The 22,050-nt window shown below is 42.8% G+C and overlaps 1 protein-coding gene across 1 annotated transcript in view; it reads right to left on the bottom strand.

Moving 5' to 3' along the window:
* The window catches only part of UNC13B (unc-13 homolog B), a 211,056-nt gene that overhangs the window by 173,804 nt on the left and 15,202 nt on the right, over positions 1-22,050 (bottom strand). Inside the window, exons 2-5 of the mRNA XM_034072659.1 lie at positions 11,035-11,064; positions 8,852-8,951; positions 5,326-5,443; positions 4,280-4,403 (exon numbers count right to left, since the gene is read on the bottom strand). Of these exons, the coding sequence (XP_033928550.1) occupies positions 4,280-4,403; positions 5,326-5,443; positions 8,852-8,951; positions 11,035-11,064 (372 nt within the window). The remainder of the gene's footprint in view (positions 1-4,279; positions 4,404-5,325; positions 5,444-8,851; positions 8,952-11,034; positions 11,065-22,050) is intronic.

Genomic DNA, 22,050 nt, shown 5'->3' with positions numbered 1-22,050 from the left:
TGAGCATTCCCCTTTCTGTACAGCTCCCAAGATAATAAAACAACAAAGCACATTTACTCCACCTGATGGCTAGATGCAGATCAGCATGCTCCTAGCCTGGGAGTGGCGAGAAAACTAAAAGCATTTTCACTCCAATGATCTATAAAAACAGCCTGGCACAGACCCAAACTGCTGTAGTTCGGGAGCCAAAAGCGTATTTGAGTTCTCTATCCTGTGAGGAACTTGCACACAGCCACTGCACTTCTAGAGGAAGGGGGACAGAATAAAATTGCTTTTGAACAGCATAATTTTACAGCCGAAAAGCAGCATTTTGGAGAGTCTGTGCTATCACACATTCACTACATCAGGAAAATAATAACAAGACTGCCCTTTTCCTACTGCCAAACTGTCTAATACCAAGAAGAATAGTTGTCTCCTTTCTTTGGTATGTCTGCCTTGTTCCTGAAGAGACACAGATCATGATCAGTGGAGAAAGCTGCTCCAGCCTGTCTTCACTAACAACCAGTTCCTCCCATCAAGAAGGCAGCTGGTTTATTGCCATTTTTAAAAGACTATCACGCATAAAAATGCTTTGCACCCTAGGGGTTAATATCAACTCTCACTAACACTTCACATTTCAAATGCTCACGCTTTGATGCACTTCTATAGAAGAGGATTTTCAGTCATTCTGTTTCTGCAAGATTAAACATTTAAGAACATAGGGTTGGCAGAGAATATTTGATGACAGTCTGGTCCCAGCAGCATAGTCCATCTCACACAGATTCTCATTGTAGAAGATCCACAAACCTCTCTCTCCTGTACACCACAAGCTAATGTCATGCTAACAACACTACTGAGCACAATGCAAGAGCTGCATCTGGAACATGCAATGGGATACATGGAGCATATATCAAGGCCACCACAGGTGTTCTTTGTCCTGGTAGAAATCTGGATATTAACAAGGTTTAACTCCTGGATGACCTCAGGAAAGGTTATTTTATAACACCAGGAGAAAAGACTACAGCTCTCACCAGACTCTGTTAGGAAGTCACTGCGCTCCAACTACAAGCCTGGTAAACACCTAAAACCAACTTCATATGGGGGACAGGCGGTGGAAATATATGTGCATTGCCTTCTGTACTACCACATAAGCACATTCTGCACTTATTTCAGCATTAGCTGTTGCCAGTCACCAAAGCACCAGGGAGGAAGAATCCTGGTGGAAGCAGAAGCAGCAAATTAATCCAGGATAAATATAGTACAAACAACAAACCTGTTTCTAAACCTCTTTGCATATTGATCATATTTTACACCAAGGACTTCAGCTTTTCTGGTTTTCAAATTCATTTATAATCTTTCACAAGCCCTTAAAAAGTTCTCAAGCTTCACCTAAATACAATGAGATATTTTAAATACACAGACTGAATAACCTGGAGTACTGCGTTTGTGTGCCTCAACTAAGCTAAATGAAACTGAGCAGCCAGAAGTGACAGGAAAAGCACAGAGAAACAGCGAAACAAAAGAACACTGTTTTTTGTTTAAAGCTGGTATCCCAAACAGCTGTGTTATACCAGATCTGAAAAGCAGCACAAGCTCTACATGTGCACACATACTGCTCTGCTTCTCATGTATCTACAATAGCCAGGAGATCTTCACCTGGGAAACAAAATGTGATACACAATGTTCCCAAGCATCACTCCAAACATGCTGTTATTAAAACATAGCCTCGACAGCAACAGAGCTGCTGACTAGAGAACTTCCACAGCAGATCAGTGATACATTTAGTTCTCCATGTAGGTTTAAACCAGCAGTTCCCAGCTCATAAGACCACACAGTCTTAACATGTGGGGAACTAAGAGTCCATACTCTTAAAGGGAAACTGACCTACAGATCTATCAGGAGAGATGCAGAGGCCGTGCTGTGAACTGAGCTACCTCCATGCATCCCTCCAAGTCTCACAGTACTGCAAGGGCAGGGAGACAGAGCCTAACCCATTTTGCAGGGTCCTTCTCTACCCTAGAGGTGATGGCAGGAGGCATTCAGTCATGGTGTGAAAGGAAGTACTGCTGAAGAAGTGGTGTGGATAGATGCTATCTTCTAGAGGAATATCCTGCACTCTTACTGCCTACCACTTTTTAACCTGCTTTTGACCTTGCCATGGCATGACAGACTGAAAATGGAGAAGATCCAAGAAAAACTACAGCAGTCTTCAAATGAAGAGCAGCAGAAGCTGCTGAAAGGGATAACTGATGCATCCGTTTTTTCCTGGACATTATGGAACACTGGACAGACAACTTTTTACACTCTAAAATAAAGACCTTCAATACAGCAGAGTGGAGTTCCTGTTATTTTAGTATTTAGCATAATAAGCAAAGGAATAAAGTAATAGATGTGCTTTAAACGATCAGTTGTGTTTAAAACAGAAGAGCCACAAAAAGCTGGTTATTTACTGAATGTTTTCAGTTTTCTGCATTAAAGCCTATTTTTCAGCATTCTATGCTCTATAGAATATCATACATTTTACAATGGTAGTTAAAACCCACCAAAACAAACAAACAAATAGTCCTGTGTTTTGAGTACAGTAGTATGGAGAAAAGACACTATTACATGAAATATTTATTTTTTAAACCCAGATGCTCTAACACAGTATTTTACAGGAGTCTGTTTTCCTGTACTTGAAAAACAAAAGGCCAATCACAAACATAATGCACTCCAAAACATGAACTGCAGAAGAAAGCATATTTTCTTTTGGATACTCTCTGAACACAGGGAGAGATGAGAACTTCCATTTCCTTTTAAGTAGAAAGACTTTGCAAGCAAGTGTGTCAGAATTAACTTAGATGAGAAGGAAGCAGCTACAAGATTTGCCTTTTAGGTACATGTGCTGTGTTCTCTCTCCCCAGAAGCCTGAACACTCACCCAAAGAACCAATGTTCCAGCTCACAAGGAAATCAAGTGAATTGCTCCTCCTCTTACATTACAAGCAACTTCAGTAATAAACATCCCACTGACAGGGTGACAGCAGCAGTGAATCACCAGAACATTTTCACGAGGAAGAGGGATGGCTCTAGAACAACGTTAGACAGCTTAGTGATCAAGACAGCCGAGATGTCAGATACCTTTCCCCCTTTATGCACTGGACTGTAGTTAAAGAGTAGTGCCTATTACATCTATAAAATGATGCACTCACCCTGAATTACACCATCCAGCAGACAGTGCTCTCCAATTAGTGTATTCAGAGCACACAATACGACTTATATTGACTGCAGTCCTGCAGAGCCAAAGCCTGCATCCTCCCTGGCATCCAGAATGGGGGTATAAGACTAATAGATGACCTAACTTTTTCCCACAACAGATGGCCAATCCTGACAGTTGCTGGCCAAATGCCAGTGGGTGCACAAATGCTGCACCCATGCTTAGAGCATGACAGAAACTGTGCACACTGCCAGGGGACTGGCAGCAAAGAATAAGCAACAGGCAGAGGGGGAGAGATGAGCCTTGCAGTGGCAAACACCTTTGAAACACATCAATTCTTAGTTCAGGAGAAATATAACATGAGCCCCAAACACATCATCTCTGATTTTGGTCCCAGAAATCACCTAAGAGCTGGAAGGAGCTCTTACCTATGTAAGCCTTGGATTCAATCTGGCCAAGGGCTCACTTCTGGAGGTTTGTTAATTTGTTTGATGGATTTTGATGTTTTTTTTTAATGTAAAATAAAATAAAATAAAAAAGAAAAATAGATAAAATCACACAAAACTTTACTTGAGATGGGTTTGCTCCAATTAGCTGCTGCAAGCAGCACAAGCAACTGCCAGAAAGGCACTTTTTGTAACACCAAGTTATTTATATCCTCTGCTAATGATAATATTCTGGAGCACTAAGCATTAATGTTTCACTAACTGAACTGAACGCTTCTAATAGGGTTTAAGTGCACCCACCACAGACCAGCTGTAACAACGCACCTGACCTCTTCTAGAGCCAAATTTGTCTAGGTACAGAGAAGTTAATGTTCCCTGCTCAGGAACAAAATGTGTGACAGCACAATTCTGAAATAGTATTAATAGTTTCTTAAATTGCTGCTAGTCCAAATATTCCAGTACTTGCAGACCTTTAAATCTTTCCTATTTATTTTGATCTTGTTAGAAAGAAACCCATCAAGAAATGAATACCAGCAATTTGTGCTGAACTGATTGACAGAAGTGAGAATGAGGACAAATGGATTACAAGACTCAAGTTGCTCTCAAACACTTTCACTCCACTGCCAGCACCCATGGGTAAGTTACTGAAAGGTACTCACCAAAAGGTAATTCAAATCTTGTGTCCAGCAAAATTTTATGAGGAGTTGGGTTTTTGGTTCCACAGATTTCATCATGTTTCATTACAACCTCTGCCTCCAGCGTAGACCACTCCCCAGGACCTTCCTGTGAATCATGAGCCACAGGTGAATTTCCAAGTCTGCCATGTCCCGAGGCAGCAACTCTCACACACTTGCTAAAAGACTTCAGAAAAACCCTTACAGTATTCTCAAGGCCTGGTAATCGATTTTAACATCAAATGACATCAATTCAGCACACACTGGCAGCTCTTTTTCTATATCTCAAAAGGCCTTTGTCAAAACAAGCTGCAAACACCTGCTAGCAGAGCTACTGCCTAATGAGTGGCACTGCAAAGGTAAGACCACAAAGCAGGCATCAAGGAGTACCTGGACAGCCAGAAGAACTCAGCATCAACCAGACCTTACAACCACACTGCTGGGCATCCCACTCTTCTCTTTCTATGGAACACAAAAGCTTTCTCTCCCTGCTCAAATTCAATAATCTTTCAAATAAATGTCCTGAAATTTGAAGTAAAAAACCAAACATGTCCTGCCTAGCTGCAAGTTAGGGTAGTTACACACATTGGCACATGCCACCTCCTACTTTTTTCAATACATTTCAATGCATTTTTCAACACCATTAGACCCTCTAACACCGCAACCAGAATCTTTAAGATGATGCTGTAGATACACTCTCGGCCTACCTCAAAAGCTGTCTTGTATTATCAGGACCCCCTCTGTGACTTCAGACATTTGTCAGTTATGTGTATTCCTTAAGTAGATTAAGCCCTACTTTCTAAGTCCACATGCATGAAGTGAGACCAAAGACCTCTACTTAAGCCCAGTTTTGGTGTCACAATTGTCAATTCAAAAGCACAACAATGTGATGCCAACAGCCCTCTCCCCTCATCCAGCCTTCCTGACTTCTCAAGTGGGAGTTTTGCTGAGGAGTAAAGTCTCGGCCAGGTTTGTAACCCATTTACTCTCAACACTGCAGCTGTCAAAATAAAGCTTTGTGTCAGCTTAACCTCATCAGATTGATGAATGGCCTTCAGCGCAATCCACACGGTCCCAACCAGGGTGTCCCAGATCAGTCCTTTGTTCCATACTTCAACGATTAGGCCCAGGTCCAACCGACTGATCTCACTGCAACAAAAGAAAAGGCAGCACAGGTGAGAAAAAAGCAGAATACAATCAAATTCTTCTGTAAGTTCTGCATTAGTACCATGATTATACCAGTGAACAATTTCCATACAGCTTTGTCAAGCTACAGGGAGCTTCTGGAAGCATGTGGTCGAGGTGGCTCATACACACAACACTATTTTCTAATGACTGATTTCTCACAGTTTAACATTAACTACACAAAGGCTGCAAACTAAACCCCTAAACTATGCATGAACTGCCAGCTGGGAACTTGTATCTGTAGCTACGTACACAGGAGAAGGAAGTGGTCTTATCCCAAGACTTAGAGGCAAGCTGTTCTCTGTCATCAGGCACCCCATTTCTAACCAAGCAGATGCCTGTTTTCCCTTGGCTGCACAGCCACACAACCATGCTCTGGCAGGTCCAAACATGCCAATCCTTACCTGGGGGTGGAGCTGCCACATGCCAAAAGTGACAGTCCCAAACCCGGTGCAGCTTCAGCAGCAGCACTTCCTATTGCTCCAGGCTGTGTTGCACTGCTCCTGCTCCAGCACTAGCTTCTTCCTTCACAGGACACCACAAGGCTTTGAGCCATGTGAATCTCTGGCAGCAAGCAGCAATGCAGCCACACAACCACCAAGTGCCAAGTTCTTGGAAATACTCATCTGAGGGTTTTCCACGAGTATCTTTCCTCTCAGTAAGGAAAGGATGCACCTCAAAACTGCTTCTTCCCAATGCTTCATAGCATTTGTGCCTCCCTCTTCCATGCCCTCTTAAGAACAACATAACACACACACATAGCCCGAATGCTGGTAAAAACAACAAAGTAGAGAAGAATCCTGAGCTGTCTGTTGATACAAACTGTCTTATCATGAAGAAAGACTATTGTTCCTACCTCTTGAGCTCAGGACTTCTCTTTAGTGCACCCACTAATCCCCAGAAGTAGGTATCTTGGGCACAGGGCTGCAGTCTGTCTGTCCAGATGTACCCACATTAAGTTTATCATGGGAATTTAAAAGCATATTAGTGGCTAATTTCTACAGACTGCAACGATGGCCAAAAAAAGCACTGCTGGAAATCCCAGCATCTATTTGAGCTTTGCCCTGGAGACTTCCTACAACTTTAAAAGAGAATATTGTATTTACAAGGTTCAAGACAAACCCTACAGCTACAGCAAAGCACATTAGTGTCTATTTTAAACCCTAGTGCTTCTGTCTTGTTTAAGACACTGGAATTGAGGTCAGGAGTGTCCAGTATTTGTATGACTCATAGTCTAAATAGTCCAAAAGCTATTACACAGCCTTACTATAAGTTTACTGCCAGCATGTTGAAATAGAGTCTCCAGCTTCCTCTGTTTGGACACATCTATTCATTAAGGCCAAACTAACAACTATGCACCTGCACCACTGCTGATCTGCCCTCCCACCACTTGGCTCTTGGGAGATGCAATAACTGATTGTATTAAGTTGCAGTAACAGAAATGACTGATTTTCTGCTGGCTGGACTACTGTGAGGCCAGAAAGGAAGGAGATGGAAGAAATTCTCTATTTTCAGGCACACAGTAAAAACATGATCTTTACTTCAACATACACTGACAGAGCAAGATAATGCTCTTAAGACACCTGACAGGCTTCTGTATAGAACTCCACAGGACAGGCCACCACAGAAGAATGAAAAATAAAGGGATTTTCAATATAGTGGCTTTGATTGCCTTCATGTCTCCCTCTCTCCACCTACTGGCTAGACTCAGAATAGCTTCAAAGAACAAAAGAACTGAGGAATTTGGTGTCCCTCCCTTTCTACACGCACACAGAATTTAAATGAAAGGCATTTCTAAGAATTTCAACACCGATTTAACCATCATGTTCTGAGCATCAGTTTGCACTTTCAAGAGGTGTTTTCTGCAAATGTGCAGTCTTCTTAAAGCTGCTTCAAAATCAGAAAATGTCCCCAAAGAATATATTAAAAGTGCTTTACTGGATTGGTGAATAAGCAAATCTGAAACAATCAAAGAGTCCCAAATTCTGAAGTGTTATGTCTCACAAAGAAGAAAAAACAACAAACACAGACAGAAAGCGTTTTCTTGGTTGTAGCCTATTTGTCTACTATGCCTCACAGAGATAAACACAAACAGTAAAAGCATTCTTCCCTCAGGGATAAACTACTGTGCTCAAAAGCCTCTTCCAACTCCACAAAGAAAAAGACCAAAGCAGCCAATAGTAGTACTGGAATATCAGTGTAATTTTGCCTGGAACAACTTAACATACACAGAATCCTGAAAAACATGTTCCCTGCCACATGCAACATATTTATTATAAAGAAACATCAGAACTGTGCTGTTGCCTGGCTAAAGCAGAGATGATAATGGCAAGGTAGTTCAGCTAATATTCTGCTTTCATATCCCCTAGCAACTAATTACGGAGCAGCACAGTGACCTTACAGCATGCTAAGCTCCCAGCTGGTATCAGACAGCAGTTCCAGCACCTGGTTGAGGGGAAGGAGGAGGAGCAACTGTGAAAGCCATCATTGAACACAAAGTGCCATTCTTAAATCACTGGTGAGTGATCTCCTCTATGGCTGGCCACGTTTTTGCTCCTGTCCACAGGATGAGCACAGGCATATGATTTGGCAGACAGGTACAATTCCTTGCTCTAGCCTTACCCCAGTCCTGCATGGTTTATATCAGTGATAGCCACAGCCTCTGCCTGACCAGGAACTGCAGAGCTGAGAAGATTCAGCATTCAGCAGCACACGTTTCACCAGACAAAGGACAGGCTCCAAGCTCTGTGCAGGAGCACACACCTCGTGTGCTGCTCCAAAAACAGAGTGCTACCAAAACAAAGGAAATGGGAGCACAGCTATGATGGCAGCACTGCACTGGCACAGGTGAAATCCTCAATCAGAGGCAAAAGCTTCCACCAACTGCTGCTGAATTTAGAAACACTCTCACAAAATCCCATGTGGGTCTCTTGCTACAGATACCATGTAAACACCTCATGTCAGAATCCACAAGATGAATACCACATCATCATTCCCCCACAACAGCAGTGCCCGTGCCAAGTTCACAGAAAATCACTGGGAGCTCAAGATTTAGTAGATTTAGTTCACTTTGTCTTACAAAGTTATAGAAACAGAAGCAGATGCAATACATGAGTCATTCATCCACCAGCAAAAGAAAACCGAAGGCCATTCTAAAGATAGTGGGGAATCCTAGCTACATGCAGGACTATGAGGCCCAAAGCAAATCAGATACACAGGTCAGTGTGTATATCATAAAAGCATTTAGGTTGTGCATTTTACCTGCTTAAGTACTCCAACTTATACAATGCAATAGCAGTTCCATATAGACATCACTGTTGTGGAAGGACTCAACCGCAAGCACCCCTCATCACTGTGGAACACCATACTTACAACATGAAGTCCTGTTCCCAGCAGGGTTGATCACCTCGCACGGCTACTGTCGTGCTCTTCACATTTTGCACTTTCAGGGTAACATAGGTATTGAATTTATCTGGGGAATGGGAAACAAAAAGTTAACTCCTCAGGTAAGTGCAACATTGCAAGGTTTTCAGTCCATACCTTCCATCTCACAGAACCCAAAATGAAAAGTCCATATGCATGGACACTGAGTTAGGGACCCAGGATGTTTTTTACTTCATGCTAGGATGGTTTTTACCTACGATCAAATTTTCGACCACCGTTTCTTAGAAATTCACACACAATAAAAACACTCAATTAAGCACTTCCAGCAAGTCAGGGACAAAGAAAGAGTAAAATCCTGAAGAACACAGACACTTTGTGTGTAAAGACGCTGTAACTGAAATGCAGACAACAGGGAGAGAAGACAGCCTGAAGGAACAGGGCCCATCATGCAGACTGAAAAACAAACTTGCAAAATATACAAGCAAGAAGCAGTTGGACTGATTGTATGTATCATCTCTTCCCTTCTGACCGAACTGCTCTCCTAGTTTCAAACTGGTTTTCCACCCATGAGTCTACAAAGAACTTCACAGACCAGTCCTCAGCAGAAAGAAAATGCAGTGATTTATGACAAATGTGCTAAAACTGATAGGTCAGCTGGTTTAAGCAATATAGATAAGAACCAGATTACACTCACATTGTGGCAAGCTTTGTTTAGATGTTTTGGTTTTTATTTTAAAACTGAAGAAAACGCCTGGAACAATTTTTTTCCTAATGGCTGCTATCTTTTGCTAATAAAACCAAAAGCAGACAAGCACACAGACATGTACAAAGTTTGAATATCAGTAACCAAGAATGAACAGACCTATCTATCAGTTTAATCAAGCTTGGTACAAGACATGTGCCCTGTATCTGGAAAGTAGTGTACATATTTTAATACTTCAGTGCCCTACTATATTTATTCCCAGCATAAGACAGATCACAGCCCATTTCCATACTGTCAAAATTTGCATGCATCATTGTTGCAGGTTACTATAACATGTCGCAGCATATAGTTTCAAATACCCTAACAGAAATCTAGGAATGAGAAACTATATGATGCAGAAGCTCAGGAAGAAGTGGAAGTCATTGAAAGTCAGATTCCCTCATATCTAGATACATCACTTGCATCTTCACGGGACACTGGACTTGTCAATGAAATCACACGCTTCAGTTCAGTTGAACCTAGACTGCAAGACGCAGCCATGAGCAGGCTTCTTGATTACAGAAAGGATAAGGTACACCTATGTTCCTTCCAGGCTTGGCACTCTGCTTTCCTTGCATGGAAATTCAAGGTTGGTGCACACGCAGATCTTGACCTGACATGGTGTATAGACAAAGAGATCTGGAAAACTTTCCGCTATAAGCTGAGGAGAGCTAGATCAAGATAATAAAGCTGAACAAATAAGTCATGAATACAGCTGTGTAATTGCTTCAGATATAAACATCTGAGTAGGTGCTATTCCAAAGGCAAACGGCTCATTCTTTTGTAAACTGCACATCAAATTTCATTCAATAAACATGTCTGCCTGCTAAGGGATTCCTTGGTAGCTACTGAACCGCAGTGAAATAGCTGCCTAGACTGTAAATTTTGGGTGTCACCAGCTGTTTGTTTTTATTTTATTACACAGACACAAAACCTAGCAGATGGGATTTCAATCCCAAGCAGAGCCATTATGGACTGCCACATAAGAGAATGAATCAATTCTGAGACACCATCAGCAATCCCGATCAGGATCGAGGCGGTACTGAATCCACACAGGCATGCACCAGTTCTGCTTGGCAGACATTCTAATATCCTGGTTTTAACAGGGTTTTTTTAACATCCTTTAACAGAGGAAGGATGAGAGAAAAAGGACATGGTGAGGTGGGAACTGGTGACAGTAAAGGAACATCTCTGCTCACCCATCACCTGGTCAGGTGAGCAGGTAGGTCCTTAGCACTGTGACACCAGGTCACAGCCTTAAGCCTTCTATTAACTGAGGCTGCCTGGACTCTCAGGTTGGATTCTGTCACTCCTAAGGAGAACATGGAGGAGCCGAGAGGAGGTAGATGAAATTGGAGTGAGCAACATGAGCAGGAGGGAGGGAACAGGTATCCCCACCGTTGTGAACAAGCAGCAGAGCTTGTCTTACCTGGTGGTCCTTGGAGTTTAGCTTTCTTTACTGTAAAGAGAGAAAAAAAAAGAAGAGGCTATTAGTGATTTGTCCTGCAACAGTCAAAGTGTCACAGGGCATCACATTAATTGGACAACACCCCAGCTGAGTCCTGGTAGCTGGAAATCCACACTCATTTTAACAGTTTACTGGATACAGAGAGAAAAAACCCCTTCTGCACCCCATGTCCCCTCTCTAACTCGATGCATTTAAAGAATAATCACTGAATTACTGTTTGGGAAGCAATGTTGTATTGCTAACACAGCGATTTCAAAACCAGTCCTTCGCAAACAGAAGTTACTGATGCTTAGCAAGGTGTCTTTTCATGCCACCTCACTTACAAAGTTACACTCTAGAAGAAATTAACATTTCTTAACAAAGATTCTCTCGTAACAACACAGAGCAGAATTCCAACCACACCTGCCTGAATAGTAGCTCTATAGAAGGCTGTCTGTAAACCAAATTAACTTACTATGCCAAACAAGCAGCAGTCTAAACTCAAACGTCACTTTTCCTCTGTTTATTTAATTCCAGGACAGTATTTATTAAAAACAATGGTTAAAACAGCAGTGGTTCCTGTCTCATCGGATAGAGAAGGTCCATGTCTAGTGGAGCTTTTGTTTACCCTTCTCTTTTGCAAGCCCATATCCTCACTGTTATTACTAAGTGTGAGAAGGCATCTCCAGGCTAAAGCTAGTTTTCCCAGTGGAAAACCAACACTGAGGAGAAAACATTTAACAAGCTAGGAAGCACAATACACCAGAGAGCAAAAGTATTTAAAAACTGGTGTAGTGAGGTTTCCTCCAGAAAACAGAGCACACAAAACTTACTCACAGGGTCTGACTTCCAAGACAAATGCTCTGGAAAGACACATTAAAAAATACAAATTAAATAAAATAATGCACAGAGCTGCCATGGAGTGTGATGCTGCTGAACACCCACCTATTTGAGACATTTTCTTTTGCAAGCATTTTCAGTGCAGGAAACACTGTACCACGTACAGGATGAACCAGAGGCATGTCAGCAGAAGTCAGAAGAGCTGCAGCTTTTATATACACTGCCAAGGCCCACATGCCTTTAGGTGCAAAATAAACAAGTTCATTTTCTCCCAGGTTCAGGGCCTGAAGCATTCCTGATGCCAAACCTAATGGGGCAAGCAAAACATACAATGGTGGGGGCAAGTGTTCCTGCTGACTGAAGATGGGGATTCCTTTTTAATCTCCAAATCAACCAGCCTGTTTAACCACTAAGAACAGGCAATATTCCCACTTTCGAGGTGCTTGTGGATTCCATACAAAAACAGGCATTTCATGATATACTGTCCTCCAGTAGGCAGACACCAGCTTATACCTGATCCTCCCCTCTCCCCTCCTTTGCAAGAGACAGGAGACAAAGAAACCAATGCATGTGCTTGAGGGAAGGGGATGCTCAGTAAGCTTCAGGAGGTCCCTCTCCCTGTTCATATCAAGTGCCACTGCTGTTAGCAGGGAAGCAGAGGCAACCCCAGTGTGGAAATTCAACATTATTTGTCACAAAAGAAGCCAGAATGGGCCAATGGCTCCTAGACACAGAGAGGAGATGATGTCTCTGCAGCAAATGATATGCAAACTAAAAGACAGATGCTGTCTGTAGTAGGGACCCCTAAGTATTGAGGTTCATTTGATGAAAGGCAATGCCTTGGCATGCTGAAAAGGGTGCCTGCAAGTGGCTTCAGCAAGAGCCATTCCAGGACTCACAGAAACGGGGATGCCATCTGAGATAGCATCAAGGATGAATGATGATCACAAGCCTGCTACAGACTCACCTAACAACGTGTTCTATCTCCAGTAACTAGGAAGAATGAACCCCATACCTCTGGACAATCTGCACATAGTAAGTTACACCTTTAGCAGCAGAAGCATATAAGAGCTGGATCCCAAACCTGGGAGTCTCATCTCACCAATACTCCTTTGCCCATCTGCATGTTTATACAGTGTGTCCAAAAGTGCTCCCAAGAAAAGAGATTTGGACATGTTTTAATTTTGTTAGCCCACCAGAAACACTTCCTATGGGTGTGTGTAAAAATCACTGCAAAGGTGCTGCTCCCATGATACTGCAGGATCAGCACTGGCCATGAGATCCACAAGGGTTCCCCATACAACAGGAGTTCAGAGCTGGAAAGAGCTGTTATTGCTAAGACCCTGTTTTCCAGCACAGGGAATTCACAGGCAGGGTGTAACTTGCAGCATGCAACATGCCACTGCTGGAGGACCACAGTAAGGGTAGTTTCCCTCGGGAAACTTTTGTACCCACACCTGCTCCTTCTGTCTACTTAGACCTCCTCTATGCTAAGTGCTTAAGAAAGAACACAAAGGACTAATGAAGTCGTGAAGAAGCCAGAGCTATTAACAGTTAATTACAGTGCTGCAACAAAGGCTGAAAACTCATTGCTACTGCAGGGCAGAAGGTTGTAATCAAGCCATGTGAAACAGTACATCTTATAAAATAAAACCTGCCTCACAAAAGGAAGAAGGTCTGTAACACTCAGCAACACCAAGTTTTACAGATACATCTGCCTCTGCGTTGCCACTAAGTAAAATCCCGAAGACAAAAGTCAGTCAAAGATCTAGATGAGAGATTTCCTGACTCACTCCTATTTATCCCATAGGCACTTCTGGGCAAGCTGCATTTTTAAGCTATCTGGAAGTGTTACATTCCATTCAGTTTCTCACCAAACTGGGAAGCACAGAAAGTCAATCCATTCAGAAGCAAACACTGAATTACACTGAACCATAATCCTCCTACACCACCAGCTGCCCCGTATGAGAAGGACAACAGGGTGAGAATGAATATGATGGAAAATCAGAAAGGAAAGTGAGACCTAGGCTTTGCACTGCCCTGTAGGAGCAATGTATAGTACAGGTGCACAGAGATGCACCTGCTCTCATTGTGCACACAAAGACTCATTCAATCACTGAAGAAGACTCAGGCATATCACAGACGCAGCTATTACACCTCAGCTCAAGGAGTTATTAGTAGGCAGATGGGTTGTGCTGAAATAACCATATGCAAATTAGACAGACAGATACAAAAGCAATGAAAATTGATGTAAATATTCAATTCATCCAGAGATATTTTTTCCTCATTTTTCCTTCATCATTCTGGTGTTACTTTAAATAAAGAGACAAGGAGAAATTAAGTTGAAGTGTTGCCTGCAACTTGAAAGAAAAAGCTACAAAAGGATTTCCAGATGCTCTATAGCTGTCAGTTACAAAAGGCTGGAGAATCAGACAGACTCCTGAAGACCAGGAAAAGAAAACACAAGCCAGAGATTGCAAATAAAGGTCCAGAATCATTGTGGAAGTGTGAAAAAAACAACAGCACAATGTACATCAGAGTATTCTTAAACTCAGCTTTACAGAGAAATTCTTACTATTCACTTATTTTTCAATCTGAGGGACAATTCTTTTCCTGACTAGGTGCTCCATACACCAGCAAGCATGCCAGATTACTGAGGTTCAGACAACACACTGCCAAACCTCCTAAGCAGGAGCACACTCGTGTTCAGTTAAGGGAACCTGGGTGTTATCAATATCTGCAGATTCAAGATTACCTTTAACATTTGCCTACAAATCAGAGGGATGCAGACACATGGAATGCCTGAGCAGATGGCCAAAAGATTACATCCTAACTAAATCCAGCACGTGACTTACGAGCTGATCACTCGAGACACTACCAAAACAACTGCACCCTTATGCATGTAAGTGCCATGGAGGGGCTGTGGGAGAAATCAGAAGAATGAAAGGAAGCAGTTTAATTAGTGCTGGTAAAGAAATGCAATGCTGAAAGCATTGAGCGTGCACTTTCACGATCAGCAGTTTGACAAAGAGCTTCCTCTTCCCTGTGAAATGAATGCTCTGTTAATGTGTTTTCGAGAACACTTCCAACTTCTACAGTAACTGACCCCAGCTGAACAGCACAATCAATATGTATTTCCATTTCACTCTGTGCTTTTTCCATCTTTCCCAGGTGCTCAGAGTTCTGTGCACAGTGATAGGCAGCACTAGGTGCAAAGGTTGCTTAAGCAACATAAATAAGAGACCACAGCAAGCCGCTCATACCGCCCAAGACTAAGCCAGCACACTAAATTCAAGGCCTGCGTGCCTTGCAGCACACACACAGAAGAGAAGGGAATCACTTCTGGTAGGGAAGCACTGGCTAAGCAGTGCTCCAGCCCTTCAGGTCCATTCTGTAGCTGAGCGTTGGCAGTAATCTTGCTGTCTGAACCTTGCACTAACAGCTATAGCACATGTATTCATTGCAGAGCCAGAGTCACCACCTCTGAAACCTGTTTATAACACCCACAACAGGCTGGCATGTGGCACAAGACTGACACATCTAACAAGGACTGGTGTGTCCCTGGGGATCCAGCCCTGACACACAGAGACCTCTGCCTCCTCAGAAATCAAACATTATATATGCACAGCCCCTATACATCCTCACCTCCCACCTGAGGGTGAGGAACCCCTGTCTTTCCCACCACCTGAACCCAAAAGGTGCCCCAGGCTGGAGGAAACAGAGGCCATGCAGTGACCTGAACCCTGATTTTAACTCAGGTCACTGTTTTGTTTCACGTGATCCCTGTAAAAGCCCACCAACATCAGAGGTACACTACGAAATGCAATTGCATGTGCCACAGCAGAACAGCAGTACTGCCTGTGCCATGAAACTCTTCTCATGACCTCGTAACTCCAAGAAAGAACTGGATGAAACAGCAGTTTAATGGTTTTCCAAGCCTGTTATGAAGACCTGATGTGTTATAGCCACCTTGGTATTCCCAGTCTCAGGCAGGTACAAAAAGAAAGGCTCCACTGCATACTCATACATTCAAAAGGTAAAGATATCCCTGAACTAGCTTAGAGAAGGCATAGTTAAGGGTAATTGCACAGGAAGCCCAGGGACCCACCAGCCCCACTCATCAGCACCTCAACAGCCACTGCTGGAACTACAGAGAGCCCAATGCAGGGTCTGCTCAGGCTCCATTTCCTCCTTGGTAGCAGAGCCCTACTGAGCTGGGATCCGTAACACAGCCCAGAGCGTCATTCAGCCCCAGGGGCCACTGAGACACAAGAGGCTGAAGCCACATTTACTACCTTATACTTTGTTTTTCTGCCAGGGAAAACAAACCACTGATTTACATATGAACACTGTTCCACTCCAAGCAGGGAAAAGAGCACTTTATTCCCCAGCTCAAATGACGTGATGGAAACACAGCGGGTACCTACAGATAGAAAAGCTGAGATTGCATTCACAGTAAACAGAGGATAACATTTTGTTGTTGCTTGATGTGAAGGGAGGGCTGGGCTGATCAGAGACTCCTCTGCTGCAGGAAGCAAGAGACACTGCAAAATGGCTTATACTTTGTCCAGTAACTGTCGGAGAGGAGGAACATAGCACAGATTTCCATCTGTACCTGATGAACCAAGGTTGTAAGGGCATCATTATTCTGACTTGGTACCTGAAATAGCCCTTCAAAAATACATCACCCGTTTGACTGAGACAGCTGAGGAGGAATCCAGAGAGCTCCAGCAGCAAGCCATTAGTACCGCTAAATTCACCTCAACTGAACCAAGAGATTGATCTGCTTTAATAAGCAGCCCAGAATAAATCAAATGGACTTAATAAGAGTTTATTAATTTTTAATAATTCATCAAAATGAAAAGACAAAAGAAATAAAACAAAAAAAAAAACAGGAAAAAAAAACACCCATTTTTACATTACAGTTCCCACTGATGTAGCAAAGAGCTTTCTTCAATGTGACCACTCTAAATGCCCACAGGACAACTTGACTCACCTAAGAAAGGCCTTGGGAACCACATCAAACAAAGGGGAGCCATGCTAGCTTCACCAACCAACCACATTAAAAAGCATCTATCCATCACTCTTGGATGCTTCTCAGGGGGGGAGTGGGGCAAGAGAGAGATTCTATTCTGTTGCCTGTGGTAGAGAATTGATCTACCCAAGGGATTTCCATTCTGCCAGATGTCTTGAGAATGAATTAGAATCCCTCCTAATTCACATGAATTAGCATCTTCCTGCTCAGATGATCTGCAAATTCATTACGCTGTCCAGAGACACACAAAGCTACTAAGTTTATTTGATTTACAATACATTTCCAACAAACAGCTTTCTACCAGTCACTCCAGCCTTTCTGCCCACTGGATAGTGATCAATAGCAGCTGGGACATGTGTGGCTACTTGGAAGGGTTTTCCAGATTCCTGTGCTAAGAGAAGACACACTCTAACACTAACGCCATTTAACTTCAGCACCACTTCATATAGAAAATACAGGAAAGCAGAACATAAGTAGACATCCCAATAACCATCCATGCAGCCAAACCTCACTAGAAGCTCCACTATTCATCTGTAAACTCACAGATCAGTTAAGACTCAGGGCTTGCATGCACAGAGTGCTGCAATCCATAGGTAGATAGTACCCTCCTCATTTTCCTCCATAGCCCATCAAACCCATAACTTGTGGCTGACAGACATTTCCAGTCACAATGGACCACTGCAGCTGGCGCCTGGTTCTGCTTGCTGAGCTTCACCCCAGCATCTGTTTCTTGCCAGGATTTTCACAGCATCCCATCACCTCTATGGGCCAAACTTTGGTGAGCAAAGTGATGAAATCTACCCAGAAAAGCCTAGCTTTAATAAATCATTGTCTTGTATAAAGCTCTATTACTCCCATAGCCCATGGGCATCAGAGCGACTAGCAGAGTGGCAGAGTATCTGGAATATTCCCCCACTGCTTTGTTCACATGAAGGTGGAACAACAACATGATGGCAAATCTGCATAAAACTGAGCAAATCCACAGTTAATATACTGTGCTGAACCAGTATCTCATTAAATTGCCTAATTAAAGGTACATCTGACTATTTTGTTCAATCATCAAGTGTGGTCACCTTGGTTAGCTAGGTAATTTTACACCTCCTCAGCTCAGATTTTGCATAAAACATGGCAAAATCAGGTCAGGTTTTGCATAAAACATGGTAAGTGTGCACAGCACAGCTAAGCTTGCATCAAAGATTCATAATGTTCCACTTTTTCCACCCTTACCAAAGGTACTAGATAAACAGAGGAAATTAAAAACCTTGGTAGGACACCCTTCCTGGCAGCTGCAAACACTACAGTCAAAACCATATACTCACAGTCTATCTGGAACAGGGGACCAACTTTGTAGATGCTTTGGCAAGTGTTAATTGGGGCTTTGAGGGTTGCTCCTTTTCAGTAAAACCCAGACCTCATCATCAAGAAAAGCCTTCTCTTCAAATATCCTAATTCTTGGAAAGGTACTTGATGCAACAGAAAGGGTGCCTATTCAATTTACTTTCTGCAATGGCTTAATGTAGTAGGCAGTTAATGTAAGTAATCTTCTAAACACGTTCAATGACAAATCAGATTCAGACAGTTAGAGAGACATCTGGGCCTTGCTTACACATTAATCTGTTACCAGATTTGATCTGACACACTGACTTAACACTACACAGGTTTTCGACCTCCTGAACTGAGGAATTCTATATCCATTCTTGTTTGTTGCTTAGCTCAAGAACTCACCTACATGAAATATTGCTTGAACTATTTCAGCAACAGAAAGTCGCAGATGAAGAAAATGATAAAACAATTTAAAAAAATACAAAAACAGTACTGCAGAAGGTATGCCATGGGAAATGATGCTGTGAACCTGTATCTCAAAGAAACACGAACTGAAAACAAAGCAACTTACTAGGAGAATATAGGACAGGAAAAATGGAGCTGAAACTATACATGCAACTTGTAGAAAGCAACTGTGACAGGGAACAAAATGCAAGAGGAAAACTAAAGAGGTCTGCAGCTGGTCCCTTCCCTGACATTAGGATAGATACCAGATTGCTCTTCCAAAATCCAGAACTTCCCTCATCTCTGAACTTGTAACGGATATGGTGATCCTATTAAAAAGCTAGCACAGAACAGGATCTACATTGGAAAAATACAATCAATATACCATGACCATTAGGTACTGCGAAAGGATTCAAGCAGGTTAAAAGCCCCAGGAGATCTTACCAATAAAACGTTTAAAACATTGACAAGTTATTTGGTAAACCACAGCTCAAATTACTAGTACATTAAGCATTAGCATTTAGTGAAACTTCTGCTTTGCAGTAAGGAAGCTGCAAGAAATTCACTTACAGCTCATCCCAGAAAAAGCTTCCTCTGCATTACAGTAGGAAGCATTCAATTGATTTCAGGTAAACAGCAGCTGAAATAAGCTTGGCAATATTGTTTCTTCTGTCTGGAAAGAGAGGAAAAGGAAGAAAGTGAAAAAAAAAGCACATTCATGAACTGTACAGCCAAAAAAAGCTAGAAACAGATGCTGGGAAGCAGTAGAGAAAGTAGGAACATACAAGCCTTGAACTTTATAACCTCCTGAAACTGATTAGTACTGCCAGTTAATCCAGAGTGCCAACAGCCCATAAAATACTTTCCAGCTTTCACATTAAATATACTTGGGAATGGAAGAACTGCAGAAGCTTCTACTTCCAGGCAGCTTGTGTGGCTGAACACTGCACAGGAGAGAGGAGGCAGCAGTTTGAAAAGCAGAACATGTTGCGCTGGAATTCCCAACACCAGGACACTCTTTCAAGAATTCCCATTACTGCAGATGCTGTTTCAGGCTACAGGGGTATCTATGTCCATTTCTCCTGCCTGCATGGTCCCACAGGTCAGCTGGCAGGCAGGCAGTCACAGGACACTTCCCCAGCCAACACAAAGCATATCAATCCATTAAGTTCAAGTCACCTTTCAGGTAACTAGAACAAGTTGAACACCATAAGCCATCTTCTGCACACTTTAGGACTTGCTGGAATGACAGCCTTCCAGTACCCAAACGGAAGTATTTCCTCTCGCAATGCATCTCATTGTCATCCTTAAAGGCTGCGCAGGAAAGCTCCAGTTCTCAAGAGCCCCCCAGCCTGAGCTGGAATACGAGGTGCTTCAAAGATATGCCAAGTCTATGTGCTGCTCCCCAAAAAACCCCTTTAGTTCCTTAATCACCATTCCAAGTTACCTGACAATAATAACAATCTCAATGCAAACTGACATGGTAATTCTAGTGAGGCAAGAGCCAGCATACTGAAATACTTAGAATTATGCTCTGCTTCTTCATAACCTCCCCACTGACATGTTAATGGCCACCCAAAATGTAACTTCACTCCTACCTGCCACCTCAACATCTGTTTGCAAGTTGAAACTGAAGGCCCGAGACACAGGCTCTGAGACACGGTTTGTGTCGAGCTATCTTCAGATGGTTTTCTTCACCAAGGAAGGGCTGTAAGTGTCAGTTCTGCTGCCCTATTTCTCCACCAAGAACTGCACCCAAGTCACACAAGAGTGTTCACAAATGATACTCCCCACAGAGACATTTCTGCCATCTCACAGATATTTGCTGTGCCATTACTGCCTCTCCATCGCCAGCACCATGACAGATTTGTCAGTCAGATTTGCAATCCACTGTTCCCAAATGTCATTTGTTTAAGCAAGGCTGACAGTCCCACTGCTCAGACTGGATGCTGTAATCCCCCAAGACAGTCCCACACCTGGGTCCCAAACTGGATGTCTCCTGCCTTGCTGACCAAGGGACCCTTTGCACACCTTCTGCTGGAGTCTGCACTAAGAAGAGGTCTTACCACGATGGGAAGGGCTGCAGTGCAATCCTTGTTAGCCTGGCATCTTGTCCATACAAACACCTAGACAGTTCCTAGGAAACAGCAAGACAGCAGTATCAACCCCCTACATTAATATGCCCCCAGCTTCTAAGCTTAGGACCCAGAGGTGGCATTTTTGGAAGCAGTTTCACACAGTCTGTTTTACCATCAAATCTCCTCTATTCCCAATATAACCACAACTTAAGGCTACCAACAGCCAATCTAAGGTGCATTCCAATTTGATATTTCTTCAACAGCAAGGAGGAGCACACACTTCAGATAGCTGGTTTCACAGTTTAGCTTCTTTGCTATACATGTTCGCTGACACCTGTTTTAAAGCAGGAAGACAACACAAGCAAACTTATTTGACTCTCTACTGAGAAGAAAGGGACTGTCACTCTTAAGGAGAGGCAAGATACTTTGCTACCTGTTTGACAGAGCAAATAGAGTCACCTAGCACAGGCAGGTGAGCATCACCTCCAGTTGACTGGTCTGGACCAGTTACATTTTCCTTGAGAAGTGGGAAAACAAGTACACACACAGAAGTTTTGTGATTACACACCAAGAGATGATGCCTTTGTCCAAAGTTTGCTTTCCAAGTGGGATGGGGAAGCAGAATATGGTGATAGAGAAACTGATTTGATACTATTTGTGTAACAGGACAGCTTTTGAGCAAAAAGGAAACCAAGAATGTAGGCAACTTCCCGATTCTACAGGACAGCTCCATCTACTTACACCTACCAAACACCAACACCAGTTGCTAAAAACACTGATATGAGAAATCTTTAACATCTTGGCTGACCAACACAGACACACTGGTGAAGATACACTGAAGTTCTTGCTCAGCAGGTGCTTTGAACTGAGCAGTGAGGACAGGAACAAAATCTCTTATTCAAATCACAGAGATTATGAGAGGTTAATCCTGATGCTGGCAACACAGGCAGCCCTGTCAGGCGACCTGGTTCCCCAACCAAGATGTGAATTAAGCAGTAATCCAAGCTGCCTCTTCCCTCAAATACCCTCTTGCAGCCTTCATTTTATTACTAAAAGAGCAGTTTGGGTGTCTTTTGGAGTGAGTTACTGGAGTGCATTGCAAGGACTGGTGTGAGTTACTGAGTTTGTGATTCTGTGAGAAAACGTGTTATGATAGACTGTGCTTTGCTCACTTTGCTTTAAGGAATTCCCTGCAGGTTACAGATATCTTCTGAATTTCTGTTTTATGATCAGAAGAGACAGCAAATTTACTCCTGAATAGGAAAAAAAATACACATC

Source organism: Melopsittacus undulatus, chromosome Z (assembly GCF_012275295.1).
Source record: "Melopsittacus undulatus isolate bMelUnd1 chromosome Z, bMelUnd1.mat.Z, whole genome shotgun sequence".
In the NCBI taxonomy this organism is placed as follows: Eukaryota; Metazoa; Chordata; class Aves; order Psittaciformes; family Psittaculidae; genus Melopsittacus; species Melopsittacus undulatus.
The sequence above is the reverse complement of the archived record's forward strand: the minus strand, read 5'-3'. Positions and strand labels throughout refer to the sequence as shown.